The 14,396-nt window shown below is 51.5% G+C and overlaps 5 protein-coding genes across 5 annotated transcripts; 1 reads left to right on the plus strand and 4 right to left on the minus strand.

Moving 5' to 3' along the window:
- Positions 1-272: 272 nt before the first annotated feature.
- Positions 273-2,129, minus strand: N7511_010244 (alkaline phosphatase; the record flags this gene model as incomplete). The annotated part of the gene is made up of 2 exons (XM_057132621.1): positions 273-553; positions 605-2,129. The coding sequence occupies 2 exons, from the start codon at positions 2,127-2,129 to the stop codon at positions 273-275; spliced, it is 1,806 nt and encodes a 601-aa protein (XP_056980609.1).
- Positions 2,130-2,468: 339 nt separating this feature from the next.
- On the minus strand, positions 2,469-3,298 carry N7511_010245 (uncharacterized protein; the record flags this gene model as incomplete). Its single annotated transcript, XM_057132622.1, has 2 exons — positions 2,469-2,668; positions 2,779-3,298. The coding sequence occupies 2 exons, from the start codon at positions 3,296-3,298 to the stop codon at positions 2,469-2,471; spliced, it is 720 nt and encodes a 239-aa protein (XP_056980610.1).
- An 810-nt stretch (positions 3,299-4,108) lies between these two features.
- hmt1 (putative vacuolar ABC heavy metal transporter (Hmt1)) lies at positions 4,109-6,981 on the minus strand (the record flags this gene model as incomplete). The annotated part of the gene is made up of 3 exons (XM_057132623.1): positions 4,109-5,360; positions 5,419-6,575; positions 6,634-6,981. The coding sequence occupies 3 exons, from the start codon at positions 6,979-6,981 to the stop codon at positions 4,109-4,111; spliced, it is 2,757 nt and encodes a 918-aa protein (XP_056980611.1).
- A 1,099-nt stretch (positions 6,982-8,080) lies between these two features.
- On the plus strand, positions 8,081-12,143 carry N7511_010247 (WD repeat protein; the record flags this gene model as incomplete). The annotated part of the gene is made up of 2 exons (XM_057132624.1): positions 8,081-8,355; positions 8,405-12,143. 2 exons carry the CDS (start codon positions 8,081-8,083, stop codon positions 12,141-12,143), a joined length of 4,014 nt encoding a protein of 1,337 aa, XP_056980612.1.
- A 345-nt stretch (positions 12,144-12,488) lies between these two features.
- N7511_010248 (uncharacterized protein) lies at positions 12,489-14,245 on the minus strand (the record flags this gene model as incomplete). Its single annotated transcript, XM_057132625.1, has 2 exons — positions 12,489-13,280; positions 13,337-14,245. The coding sequence occupies 2 exons, from the start codon at positions 14,243-14,245 to the stop codon at positions 12,489-12,491; spliced, it is 1,701 nt and encodes a 566-aa protein (XP_056980613.1).
- Between the last annotated feature and the right edge of the window lie 151 nt (positions 14,246-14,396).

Raw genomic sequence — 14,396 nt, forward strand, 5'->3', positions numbered from 1 at the left:
TTTGTCTGTAGTTCTCCTGTTTCGTCACTGTTTTGAATTTAATGCCTTATATCACAAAGGGTGGAAGCAAAAAGTACACGAAATGATATTATGATCTAATGAATGTCCGAACTGAATTGAATGCATATGAAAGTACGAAAGTAGGTACTGAAATAAACACGCCCGCGCCTGATACATTGAAGGATTGGTATAATGATGTAGACAGAAACAGAAAATATCTAGAATGGGTTTAGATTGTAAGTCCGTGAGACACATACCCATGAGTGAGTGCTTCAGTGGGAGCCGCCACATCCACAGTCATCCTCAGATCGCTTCTTGAATTGCCCATGGTAGGAGTCTAGTTCATCGGTGCGAACACCCATGCCCAAGGTGTCACCCATCCAGTCATATGGGTTCAAGATGCCGGATTTGGTAGCCTGTAGTTTTTCTGTGACCTTGCCAACGTCGAGGTCGAGGTAAGCAGCGAGGAAGGAGCCAACGTCAGTGTTCTCGTTGTTGCCAACCAAGGGCCAGGCGTCCTTGGACGATGAGGCATAAATGTTGACGTCGACAGCTGAAGTAAAATTAGTAGGTGGTTATAGTTTCTAATTGGATATTGACCTACCGGAATGACCGTGAGTGCTCCAGCCGATCTGAGCACGACGACTGACCATATCCGTAAACAGATTCTGGGGGCTGACTTGAGGCCTTGGATGGAGCAAAGCGTCCACCTCATCGTCGGTGGCATCGGTGATGCCAAGCCCGTCTTTGATTAGGTGCTTACGGACCCAAGACTTCTTGTCCGATGCACTGGCATCACTGCCTGCACCAGCAAGATAGTCCCTCAGCTGAGCGTGAACGTACTCACCCGAGTGGCTTGCTTTATCCAAAACCTCTGGGAGCCACTCGTAATCGGGATAGGACTCGTGCAGCTGTCGTGCCACAGAAAGTCCGCCAGTTTCGTGGTCCGATGTGCTAACGACCACCGTAGGAGTAGACTCATTCTCCACAAAGTCAAGTACAGCAGCAAAAGCCTTGTCGTAGGCCAAGACCTCATGCACCTGGGCTGCAGGGTCATTGTTGTGGCCGGCATGGTCGATGCGAGAGCCCTCAATCATGATAAAGAAACCTTGATCGCTATTCTCAGTGGCCTTGCTCAATGCCCTCAAGGCGGTGCGAGCCATTTCCTCCAAGGAGGGGTACTTTTCATTCTGATTACGTCGGTCAATTTCGAAAGGAATATCTCCGTGGGCGAAGAGACCTAGTAACGGCAGGCTGACATCCTCGCCACCATTGAGGCTATCAAAGGCGGAGCGGTTCTGAATCGTGGTGAAGCCATTACCCGAAGCAAAATCGATCAGATCGCGGTCATCAGCCCGGCAGCTTCCTTCAGCAGACTTGGGCAGGAAGTGGCAACGTCCACCACCAAGCATGAGATCCACTACCCGGCCAAGAGGATGGTCTCCGACCTCTTGGGCGGCAATGAGATCTTCATACTGGCGCAGATTAGCATGAGCAGCAAAGCATGCTGGTGTTGCATCAGTAAGACGGGTCGTCACCACCAGGCCCGTCTTGTAGCCTGCCAGCGCAGCAGCCTCAAGCACGGTTCCACACGGCGAGTGATCAGGAAGTACTGAAATGGCACCGTTGTAACTCTTGAGTCCACACGAGAATGCAGTAGCTCCAGCAGCCGAGTCGGTGACGAGACTAGAGGTTGACCGTGTTCGTGATGTTCCAATATGGTGCTTGTCCAAGAGTAGAGTGTCGTCAACGGGCAGACCATCGCGATATTGCCGGAAACCACGAGTTAAAGATAGACTTGCAGGACCCATGCCATCAGAAACCATGAAGATGACATTGCGCTTACCCGTTGGCTTTCCTCCAGGTCCCCAGGTTGTGTTCTTCGACTGCTCGTGATGAGGAGTCTCGATCGCCTTGTGCTGATATATGGTCGCCAGAACAATAACGAGAATAGTGGCAATAAAAGCCCACGCGAACATTCCAATCTCGCGCCATGATGCCCAGCTCCGTCGTTCGTTATGGCGAGTGGTGTGCTGTCCGGTCAGGAGGGCTTCCTCTTCCTCCTCATTTCGGATCGACGAGCGGTCGGAAGACGGGCGTTGGGCCAGGAGGGGCTCTTCCCGCGCCATGGCTGCGGTAGAGGCAAAATCAGGGTTGAGAAGGGCGGAACGGTCGAGTTTTGCAGTTGCTATAACCCAGAAAGAGTGAGTCAGGGTATGTGAGGTCAAGATCACCACGGCTCGGGTGGACCCTGAGACCCGATAAGATTCAGTAACCGGGCTCACATGATACGTCACGTTCCTTGCATTATGATACGAGGTTACAGTTGCGCTGAGCAGAGACTACCCTTGTTGGTACAATTTGGAGAGGAATTTGTCTGAAATTTGTGTAATGAATACTGCCCAGGACTATTAACGTTAATTGGCTCTATTTTACATGTTGGTCTGTTGGAGAAGCTAGCAAACTCCTCAAGACTTTCCCTTCCACCCAATAGGAATCATGGCAGCAGCAATCTCACCAACACCGCGCTCTGTAGCAAGCAGATTGAACTGAGCAGCCGCATTTCGGGTATCCAGAATGTCAACCCGAATGCCCAATGAGTTGATGTGGCGCTTCGTATCAGGCGAGAGAGGGAACATTGAAGCACCCAGACCAAGAATAAGCATATCTATCAAATCGAGGTTAGCAAGATGATCAGCATCCTAGAAGATAGCCCAGCACTGTAGCCCAGTGGGCGACAGCACCACACTGTCACTGAACCCCCCCAAAGTGACTTACCAGGCTTAGGCCAAACGACGTCCAAAATTCCCCAAACAGATTCATCAAGTTCAAACTGGCCCTTTGCATTAATCATGCTGTTCTTAGCAGCGCGATCATCCTGTGCTCCCTCTACAGCCTTCCACGGCCTCCACGCAAAAGCCTCACCACCAACAAGCAGCAAACCGTCGCCACCGGTAACCTTGACACCACTGTTGAGATGGAAGCCAGAGTCAAGAGTGGCGTCAATGGCTGTTGTGGGCACCGGGATATTGCCCAATACGTTCAGCGCGGCAAAGTCCGTCACAGTGTCTTCGTTCGACTCTGGGCCGCGGTCGCGACTGGCAGGCTTATGAGCGTGGGCGCGAGAGACCATGCGGGATGGGCGGATATTGGAGCTGTTGTTGCGTCTGCTAGAGGGGGTTTGGTGGCTCAGTCTTGGGAGAGCACATCGTGAGGTTGTTGGGAATTGGGAGAGTCGGGCTGGGGTGGTGAGTGAGGTGCGGAGGGCGCGAAGGAGTTGTGGAGATGGGGGGTGCATTTTGGATGAGTCTGTCGGCCAGAAAGTGGTGTTGGACCTGATAGGATTGTGATGTTGTCGCTCGGGTGGTTGTGGTGAGTTGCAGGAAAGCTTTCAGTCCCCCGGTCTTGGCGAACTGGGATCTGTGCAAGTCGGACCGGGGTTGGTGCCTCTGGCTTGAGACCTTTTCCTTGAATACCCCGGGGGAGAGCAATGTCACATCAATTCCTTATTGGTAGGAATGCAAGGGAATTGCTTTTGTAGGAGATGGCGCAAAGCCAGGTCTAAGTCCATCCAAGTCCTACTGTACAATTTCAGTCTAAATAACTTTGTAGTAGTTATCTTGAAGCAAGAGATCAAACCATCTAAGAATTTTTTGTACACACTTGTCTATACAGCCTGAACCTTGGACTTGTCTCAGATTGAATTGTTCTTATATTAATATTCAGCGTAGCAATTAATCTAATTTTTTAATTTTTGCAGGAGTCCCAACCCTGACCCCTCTGCATCCCGGGTTCATATGAAACAAGGACAAAAGGAAAGGCAATCACATCGTACCCATCGTAGACCCAAACGCCAACACGCAGAAAATGAGAGAATGAGATAAAAACACAAACCGGCAACGGGAAGGACCGAAACAAGAAAGAAACAAAAACACATGGCAGGCAATCATCTCTCGAACGGGGATCGCTCCCCGGATTTTTTTGCTGTCTCCGATAATTAGTGCGCCTGAGGAGTTGTCTTGTAAAAAGAATTATGAAAAGCGTATGCACATGATGAGATACAAACAAGGGTGTCTGGGCTAGATTAGCATTTGCAGACAGGGTTGATTCAATTTGTTCGGCGGCCGCCTTTGCGGTCTTCATCTGATTGACTTGAACTATCGTCGCTAGTAGTTGCTGTACGAATTCGCTCAGCTCGGTCTTGGAGAACTTGTGCCTGTTCCGCAGCCTTTTGAGCGCGGATTTGCTTCCGCCACATACTAGCGTAGCGGCCCTTCATGGCAAGAAGCTCTTCGTGGGTACCACTTTCCGCTACCTGACCTTCGGACAGAACCAAAATGCGGTCTGCGGTGGTGATAGTGCTGAGACGATGAGCGATCACTAACATAGTGCGTCCTTGTGACAGAGTGGAGAGTGCCCTTTGAATGTGCTCCTCGGTGTCAGTGTCTAGGGCTGCAGTGGCCTCATCTAGGAGGATGACACGAGGATTTTTAATGATAGTACGAGCAATTGCAACGCGCTGCTTCTCGCCACCACTGAGTCTTAGACCACGCTCTCCCACCTTGGTGTTATATCCATCAGGGAAAGCTAAGATCTTGTCATGGATGCTAGCAGCACGACAGGCCTCGTAGACATCATCATCAGAAGCATTCTGGTTAGCGTACTTCAGGTTGTACATCAATGTTTCATTGAATAGTACAGTATCCTGAGGTACCACACCGATATGCTTGCGGAGTGAATCGATCGTAAGATCTTGCACATCATGTCCGTCAATGCGAATACGGCCATTTTCCGAGTTGTAGAATCGGAACAGGAGACGGAACACAGTTGATTTACCTCCGCCAGACTCACCAACCAGGGCAGTCGTGGTTCCAGGCTGACAGTGGAAAGTAAGGCCATTCAATGCCGGCTTCCGCGCATCGTAGGCGAACTGCACATTCTCGAACTTGATATCACCTTTGCACATTGCCAATGGAGTAGCACTGGGACTATCGACCACAGTCGGCTGCTCACGGAAAAGTTCAAGAAGGCGCTCGGCGTTGATCAGTGCAGACTGAATAGAGCGATAGAAGGTACCAAAAAAGTTCAGAGGACCTTGCAGCTGAACCATGTAGGTCAACAGGGCCACAAACTTGCCCACAGGACGCTGACCGGTAGATACTTGGAATGCGCAGATGAAGCACATGACCAACAAGCCCATCATGAACACGGTGTTTTGGCAAGTGTTCAGCAATGTAAGAGAAAGTAAGACGTGGTATTCGGCCTTTTGGAAATCACCTACAGCGCCCCGATATCGGTTGAACTCGTAACGTTCAGCGTTGAAGTATTTCACTGTTTCATATGAAACCATCGAGTCATTCCTAAAAAGTGTATGTTAGTTTCAATCATTGGATGTATATCCACGGGGGTTATTCATACTTAACAGCGTCTTCTTGTCGAGATGCATTGACCATCTGCCTTCTGATTTCTGCTCTCCACTGAGCCATACGGATGGTAACATAGAGATATCCAAAGGTAGAAATTCCAACGGCCAGAGCATAGTATGCATCGAATGCAACTAGGAAGAATGCAATGGCAACTATAAGATCAACGAGCATCGGTACCACCTGGAAAGTCACCTGCTCCAGGAAAGTGTTGATCGAGCTACCCTTGCTGAGCGCAGACAGGACCTCCCCGGTTTTCTTGCCGAGGTGGAAGTCTAGACTGAGTCCATGGACATGCTCGAATGCAGCCGTGGAGAGCTCCATGTAGGAATACTGGCTCACGGGAATCCAGAGGCTAGAGCGCATGGAGCTGAGTAAACCTTGGCCGCCCTGCAACCAACGGTAGATCACATAGAGACAGATTTGCAGCCACGGCACCTGGAACTCCGCGCCGTCATCTCTGGTGAGGGCATTGGTAATCACGCTGACTTGATAAGGCACCAGAACGTTGACAATGCGCTGAGCAACAAGGAGGACAAAACAGAACATGACCACCAGCTGCAGACGGCGGGACTTGGAGGGCCACAGGTATGGGAAAAATAGCGAGTATCCACTCAGATACTCCCACCAGCTGGTAGAGGGGATCGTAGTAGGACGCACCCATGGATCCTGAGGTTTGGCGGCCCCGGAGGGAGGCCCTCCGTTCGTTGAGCCATATGCATGACCATTACCATTGGCTGTTCCATTGCCATTACCGTGTCCATTCTCCGTTGCATGGGGATCCAACAGTCCAGTAGACTCGGAGATTCCATTGGCATAGGTTGTCCTCTTCTCATGGCACTTCATCCTGAACGACTGGCAGACATAGAGAAGGACCAGCGAGAAGAGGAACAGAATTCGGACACTGTTTGACACTACCTCCATGCATTCCCATGTTGTAATGCTCTTGCGGAGCCGGCCTCCTTCTGGATCTCCCACAATGGGCTCGTGATGAACCGAGGTGTACAACGACAGGGATGTGCTAAGAATAACCAATTCAATTGGGATGGCGATCGACCAGCAGCTAAATTGGGCGAGGGTCGGGGCAGGAGAGGTGTCGAGCAACGCCATGAGCATCACAGCGTAGACGAAGAACGAGCCGACGATGTAGATCTATAGACAGGTCAGCTCTCGACCACGGGGAGGAAAAAAAAGAGCCGAGCCAACTTACCACGACGGATTGTCCTCGCCACCAATTCTCTGCCCGGGCCACCATAACGTGGGTGATATAGATAGTTGCATCAGCAACGAATGTGAGGATAATTCCCACCGAAAGCAAGTTGAACACGCGTTTCGTATTTAAAGAGAAATCCTGGGGTTTCTGGTAGGCTGGCTTAGCTCGTGAGCGTTGAGGCAGAGAGCGGCCTCCAGGTCCCAAGGACTCCGATGCATGCTTGTTGGCCTTCTTGACGGTGACGGTGGTATTTGCCACAAACGCCGCCACGAAGAGGATAAGGAGAAAGATAGGATAGCAGGTGCGCAGGTACTCCAGCAGCTCCAGAGCTGCGTGGGGATCCATAATGAAGACTTCAAAGGTCCATGACAGTGGGAAGGGAGGAGGAGAGTTCGGATCGGAAAGGACTGGACGGGTCTGGTGAAGGATCGACGCGAGGGATTTGGGGGGGGGGAACTTCACTCTAACCGGGTTTCCACGTGGTGAACCTTGGACAGTGGGAAGCACGAAATCAAGAGAAAAAAAGCATGCCAGATCCAGTCTCCCCAAACCGAAAACAGAAAAAGAAAAGAGATGGATGTTTCAGTGTATGAAGAAAGCGAGAATGGGGTCTGATATAGGAAAATAGAGAAGTACGGTGTGGATGCTGCAGCTCAGAAGGAAGGGATCCACCGGGATTTTCCAAGCTTCTTATGGGATGGTCTGCGGTGCGTCTACACTGTACAGGAGGATGATATTGGGGGTTCTAACGGTTGGCTCTGGCTTTGGTTCTTTTGTTTGCAAGACAGTTCTTGTTTGCTCAAGTCCAAACCTCAATCGGTTCACCAGCGGCCCAATGGTCGGAGTTGAAATCGTCCGAATGCCTCCAAAACCACCACAATGACGATTGATCAATTCCATACCCATCCACAGAGGGACTCCTAACATGTCGGTATCGTCCGAGGTCGACAGCAATGACCGAATGTGGCCGCAGTGGGCGCAAGTGGCAGCCATGCAGTGACAGACATGCCAAACGTGACGGAAATGGATAGATCAGAAGAGCGAAGCCATGAACAGCTTGGAGGCGTTCCAGATCCCATGTGCTTTCTTGTCCCACGTCCCGAATCCCCGGTCAAGCCCGATCGAAGTAAGACAAATCCAATCCTCCTGTTCTGTGTTGTCTATCTAGACCGCTCTTAACATGTGTTTCGTGTCTTGCAGACCGTTTGACAATCTAGATTTTGAGTGGAGGAGAGGGAGGAGTACAACTACCTGAATGGTGCCTTGTCAGAATGTTCTATGGGTTCGGTACGTGTTCGACGTGATATGGGAGCGATTCGACCCAGACTAAGGCATGGGTGCCTCAGGGATCGCCTCTCACCGCCGCCCCGTAATTGACGATCTTCCCAACTCTCCGCTTCTTCTCTGGTCGTGTGCCCAGTATGGAGCCTGACTCGACTGAATGATGTCGGACCTTTCAGGTTCGCGTTCTCCGGTCCCTCCCCCTCCCCCTCCGCCGCCACAAAAGTACTCCAATCGGGCCGCCAGTGCTTTTGCGAGGTTCGCGCCCTTCTTTGGCTCGAGGCCTCCAAGTCCACAAAGCAGTCGTGCGGATGGTCCCCGATCAATCAGATCGAAATCGCTGTATGTCTCTCACCGCTCTGATATTCCATGTCTTCTAGACCTGCAAGCACCCCCCTCCCCCACGCGCGATTTGATGTCATCGGGGCTAGTGGGAGCGTGAGTGGGATCAGCCAATGGAATCATGTCTAATGCGTTTTCGAGAAAGACCAGGAGAACCGCAGACGGTGACCCATAAAACAGGGATCGCGATCACGGCTTTGGACATATCGCCGGAACGGACACATGCGGTCATTGCGGGCAAGGAGATACTCAAAACCATCCGCGTCTCCCCCGACCACTCCTCGGAAGAATTCAATATTCGAAATGCCGTCATCAGTTATGCATCCAACCATCATGAAGCTGGTGTGTCGATGCCACATAAAGATCAATTGAATGTCAAGGACGTCAAATGGTCACATGGGACCTTCGACCGGACAATCGCAACTGCAGTTGCAAATGGTCGGATTGTCGTCTACGACCTGCAGCGACCCGGTCTCCAACTATGTCGCTTCCAAGGCCATAACCGCCAGGTTCATAGGCTCGCCTTCAACCCCCATTTCCCATCTTGGCTCTTGTCGGGCAGTCAGGATGGCACGATTCGAATGTGGGATCTGCGCGCCGCCTCTGCGAATCGGGGCAGTTCCACGTGCGGCAGCAAACATGTGTACCAGGGCAATAGCGATGCTATCCGGGACGTCCGATGGTCTCCCAGTGATGGAGTTGTGTTCGCGACCGCCTCGGACAGCGGCGCCATTCAAATGTGGGATTATCGCAAGGGCAATGCACCGTTGATGAGAATCGCCGCTCACGATCGGCCATGTTTCGCCGTGGACTGGCATCCCGACGGCAAGCATATAGTCAGTGGTGGTACAGACCGCCAGGTAAAAGTGTGGGACTTCTCCTCGTCTGCAGAGCGACGGCAGAAACCTGCGTTCCAGTTCCGAACACCCCAGGCGGTCACAAATGTGCGATGGCGGCCTCCTTCTTGGGTTGGCGAGTCACCTGCCTCGGGAGAATGGCAGTCATCTCAAGTCGTCACGTCCTACGACAAAGAAGATCCCCGTGTCCACCTCTGGGATCTTCGACGCCCCCATGTTCCATTCCGTGAGTTTGATCGATACGACTCCCCTGCATCGGATTTACTGTGGCGATCCAAAGACCTCCTGTGGACCGTCGGTGAGGCCGGAGCCTTTACGCAGACAGATGTACGGTATGCGCCAGCCGTGATCAATCGCCGACCGATGTGCTCGGTGGCCTGGAGTCCTAATGGCGAATTCGTTGCCTTTGCCCAGAAGCGGCCCAGGCGACGCCCGTTGGGAGTCAATGCTGCCGAATTTCTACTTCATGAGGAAGGCGAGGATAGTACCGATGAGAAATCGTTGAGCCAAAGTCCCGGCGATGATATCATTGATGAAGCAGCCTTAGCTACTTCTCTTCATAACCAAAATACCAAATCGGCTACAACTCGACCATCCAAGTTCTTGGGGAGTACTTCACCGGGGACAGTGGATTCCATTCAGGTCCTGCCCCTTGATCAGGCCCTGGCTAAGATTGCGACTCCTGCGCCCAGTCAGTTGGGAACTATTGCCATGATCCCAGGTGCTACGAATGACCCAGAAGTTTTCCGGTATCTAGCAAGCAACTACACGCCATTGATGGACGAGTATCGAGAAACAAGGACACAGGCTGATATTCTCAACACCTTGATCGAATCCCTAGACCGGAATGCTGAGTGTGCTGACGAGGTCTCATTGATCAAGGTGGCTCAGACTTGGAGAATCGTCAAATTTGCCATTCTCCAAGAGCTTCAGCGCCGAGCAAGAGCGCAACCGGCCCAAGGCGGCCTGAGAGACAGAACATCCAAAGACAGCTCTTTGTTGGACAGGTCGCGCGAAGATGGCCGACACGAAAGGGCTAAAAGTCGGTTGTTTAAAGGGGTCATGGAAGCCGTGCCCGAGGTTGAAAGCACCTCCAACATGACAACCCCTCTAGCGAAACCATTACCAGATTCTCCAGTTATGGACTCCTGGTCTAGCACTGATGATTCTCACATACCATCATTAGATGACAGGGCCATTGATATTGATCCTCTACCACCATCGGTTCTGAGTTCTCATAACGGTTGGGGGATGTCAGACACCGAAGCTCGTCATAAACCCAACCCCCAGGTGCAAGTATCTTCTATTGATGATGTTGCTCTGCCAGACCACCGTCGAGATCCAACCCAGGAAGAGTTGGACAATGAGCAACGGTCTGCACCTCGGGCCATTGCTGGCAATGCAGATTGGCGCCGGCATCGTCACACAGACTTTGCTCGGGAAACCTCGGAAGACGACTATGACCAAAAGCTAGAGGACAAACGTGCAGCTATTCGTGATTTCAGGCAATACCCCAAGAAGCCCTTGACTCTTGAGTCAGCGATGGAATCCAACCGGCCTCCCTCGACTGAACGATATGGACGGCACGATTCTTCAGAAAGTTTCCCCATGTTCTCTACATCGACAGACAGTTCGCATCCATCAAGATCTATCGCAGCTTCATACTCATCTACCGGGCAGCTTGATGTTTCCAGGTTGCCAGATGCTAGCCAATCTTCTGGGATGAGAAGAGGTTCGAATCTAGCTTCTACGCGCGAGGAATCCGAAGACGAGAGTTTCGAAAATGAGGTCTTAGACACCGATCGACTGCATCTCCAGCGCCCATCCAGTCCTCCTCCTTTAATCAAGGAGTCAACCCCGTTTGAACCGCAGGTAGAAATGACCTTCCCTGGCGATTCAAATTACAGGGCCACCGCGCCTTATTCCGCAAACGACGATTTTTCACGAGTAAAGATTCCGCTTATGCCTGATGGGACAGATTTGAAGCCGTGGAGCATTGAAACAATCCTGAAGGAAGCAGTTCGTTATTATCACAGCAGCAGTAGCTCTGTTGATATCCAGACAGCCGCCCATCTCCTACAGAAGCTCCATGTTCTTTTCCAAGACTGCGAGGAAATCCTGCCGTATGAAGAATGTGAAATGGTCTTCAAGACCTATAATGAGCACCTCATCCGGCACTCAATGGATTTGGAAGCCGCAGAACTCCGTCTGTCCTGTGTGGAAACCTACCCTGCTGTGTACGACTACGCGCAGGCAGACTCGTTTATCAATGTATATTGCTACACCTGTCAACGACCCTTTGAGAATCCGAAACAGGACAATACCCGCTGCTATCGCTGCAGCACACCTCAAGCACCATGCTCCATCTGCATGTGCCTTGAACCTCCCCCAGAATGGGCGACAGATCGAACACAACCCCAGCCCACCTCATCCACCCTCTCGAGCCCAAACCCAGACTCCGAGACCCTCTCCCACACCTCATCCCAATCCTCCGTCCCCACAGAACCCGTCTCGGACTCGGAAATGGAGACTTTCGCACCTTTCTCAGCACCCAGATCAAAAGGCTCCGCCATCTGGACCTGGTGCCAAGGCTGTGGCCACGGCGGCCACCTAGCCTGCATAACAACCTGGCTGGGCGACGTAACCATCAGCGAAGGCGGGTGCGCAACAGCAGGCTGTATGCACGACTGCGGCCCCGGTCCCCGTCGCGAAGTAAACCGCCAAACCATTCAGACAGAGTCCAAGCGTCGTGATTCCGCAAGTCGCTCTGCTGGCGCTGGCCTCGTCAAGCGGGATCCTTGGACTAAAAGTGAAAGTAAAGCCGTGGAGAAGGTTCGCGGTATGCTTGGCGTTGCCGGTGTCGCTGCTGCTACTGGTGGAAGCGGCGCTGGGCCTGTTACGTCGACGAATACTACTGCTGCCCCGACGCCTATTTCGTCTGGTGCTATGTCACCTAAGCGGGTTAGGCTTGTTACGCCTACTGAGCAAGAGCAGGAAACTCGTGTGGGCCTTGCTTTCAAGGAATAGACCTGACTTGTGCCCAGTCGCCCCCTCTTTGTGGTGTATTTGTATTAGCTTTTTACCTCTTTTGCTTTTCTCTTTCTTTCTTTTTTTTTCAATTCTGGGTCATGGCCGGGCGCTCTATCTTACTTCTGAATTGATTCCCCTATCGCGATACATAATAAAATGACTGGTTCGGCTAGATGGACCTTGAACAGATATTCTTCCAAATTCAAATAGGTTCATGCTGTCCCAAACCCAAGACATAATTTAGTGCCCTCATCATGGTACCCGTGAGCATGACTAGCAAGATCACAAGACTGATTTGACCACAGTGAACAGGGAACTTCCTCCGAGATCATGCCCCCAGAATCAAAAGCGCCGCTTTTTCTTGGCGGGGGCTTTACTTTTTGCCTCCAACTGCCGTTTCAATTCTTCGCGTTTGCGAGATGCCCGCTGATCTTCTGTTTCTGGTTCCGCAGGGGGAGCGGTGCTAGCTTTCCCGACAGCTGGTTTTGGTAGGGGGGATTCTTCCCGCTTGATGGTCTGCTGATCTGCTGGCTCGGGGGTATTACCATCCTGAGCAGGGTTGGGTTTGTTGGGTAATGTTTTCTCAGGTGAGGCGACTACTGTCTGGGATGTAGATGAAGGTGTCTCATCTTGGGATAGTTGTTTAGCTTTGGCTCTGGCTTTGCCACCGATCATACCCAGTTTGCCGGTGCGTTTTGGTTTGACTGGCGCTGGGGATATTGAACCAGGATGGCCATTGTTTTCTTCATCTCGCGATTTTAACTCTTCTTTGGGATATGTGGGAGAAGGGGTTGAATCTGGCTCTGGCTCTGGCGCTGGCTCTGGTTCTTTCTTCTTCTTGCCGCCGATTACACCCAATCCGCCTCTTGGCTTCTTCTGTGGTGCTTCCCGTGCTTTAGGTGGAGATGAAGCTGGAGCGACAGGCTCAGGTTCCGGCGAACTACTTGGGATACGGTTTTTCTGTAGTGCTGACTTTGGTGCTGGTTCAGGCTCAGAGTCGGTATCTGATGCCGTAGCTTCGTCTGTTTCTGACGGAGCTCGTGGAGTTGGACTCTTCCTTTTGGACTTTGGGATTGGTGATGAAATCGATTCTTTGGCATTTGGAAGCTTTAGATGAGGTGGTGTTTCTTGTCGCTAGATAGTAGAATCAATCATACTGTTAGGAGGATTAGGGATGAGGTTTGACATACCTCAAATTCATCTAGATCACTGTTTGCCGTCGATTCGCCTTCCTCATGATATTGTGATTCAACAGCTGTATTTTGCTTATTGAGACTCGAGGCGACTGCTTCTTCTTGGTCTGGAGTTGTCTCTCTTGTATGTTTCTGAGAGCGGTGCTGCAGTTGACGCCACCATTCACCCTGTTCCTTAATATTTTCCAACTCCTCGACACTGCCTGATTCTGACATCTCCTGGAACAGGTTGCTTCCAAATCCTGTGCCAGTGGATGATCCTAAATCAGCGAGCCAGGCCTCCTCGTCAAACGGTGCAATGCCTCTCACAAATCTTCCAGCCTCAGACCGGGTACTGCCTTTGCGAGATGTGCGTAATCCAGCAGCGCTTGGAAAAACAGAGCCCAGTTCAGCACCGAGAGATTCAAGCTTGTCGAACAACTTGCTTAGCACGTAATCTTTCTGTTTGATCTGACCGAGCAAAGAGCGCTGACGTGACTCCCTATCCACCTCCTCTTTCAGCAGTGGTATCAACAGACGACTTGTTGCAGAGGACAAGGGCTCTTTTGAAAGCTTCAAAGGCCACACAAGAGGCTTCAACGGGGCTGGTAGCTTGCTTGTTGTTGTGATTTCAAGCGAGTCGGTTTGCGTTCCACTGCTTAACACTGTACTTTCTTTGCCCCTCTGTAGAGCTTGCTCAATCTTCTCCAGTAGGACCTTGAGCTGCTCAGGATCCTCTCCAGGGTCGATGGTTGTGGCCTCTTCCTCTGCTCTTTTAGCGATGTCTTTATAGAACAACCGTTCTGCCCAAACATAGGTAAGATCCGTCAAGTATATTTCATAGCCTTGATGAGTCCAAATATATTGAAAGAGCAACAGAGGCGGGCCTCCATGAGACAGATAGAGCCGGTGCCATGGTGAAGGCATTGTTGAACGTGGTTGTGTATGTTCACGGGGAAGTTGTCATAGCTGCCTGGGGGCCCACAGGGAAGGTTTGCCGCCCGCGTCACTTTCCTGCAGATCTCCCGACTTTCTGACCTCAAGCGTCTTTGTTACTCTTTAATCTTTTCACAGCGCA

Source organism: Penicillium nucicola (genome assembly GCF_028828085.1).
Source record: "Penicillium nucicola strain IBT 29836 chromosome Unknown utg000010l, whole genome shotgun sequence".
NCBI lineage: Eukaryota > Fungi > Ascomycota > Eurotiomycetes > Eurotiales > Aspergillaceae > Penicillium > Penicillium nucicola.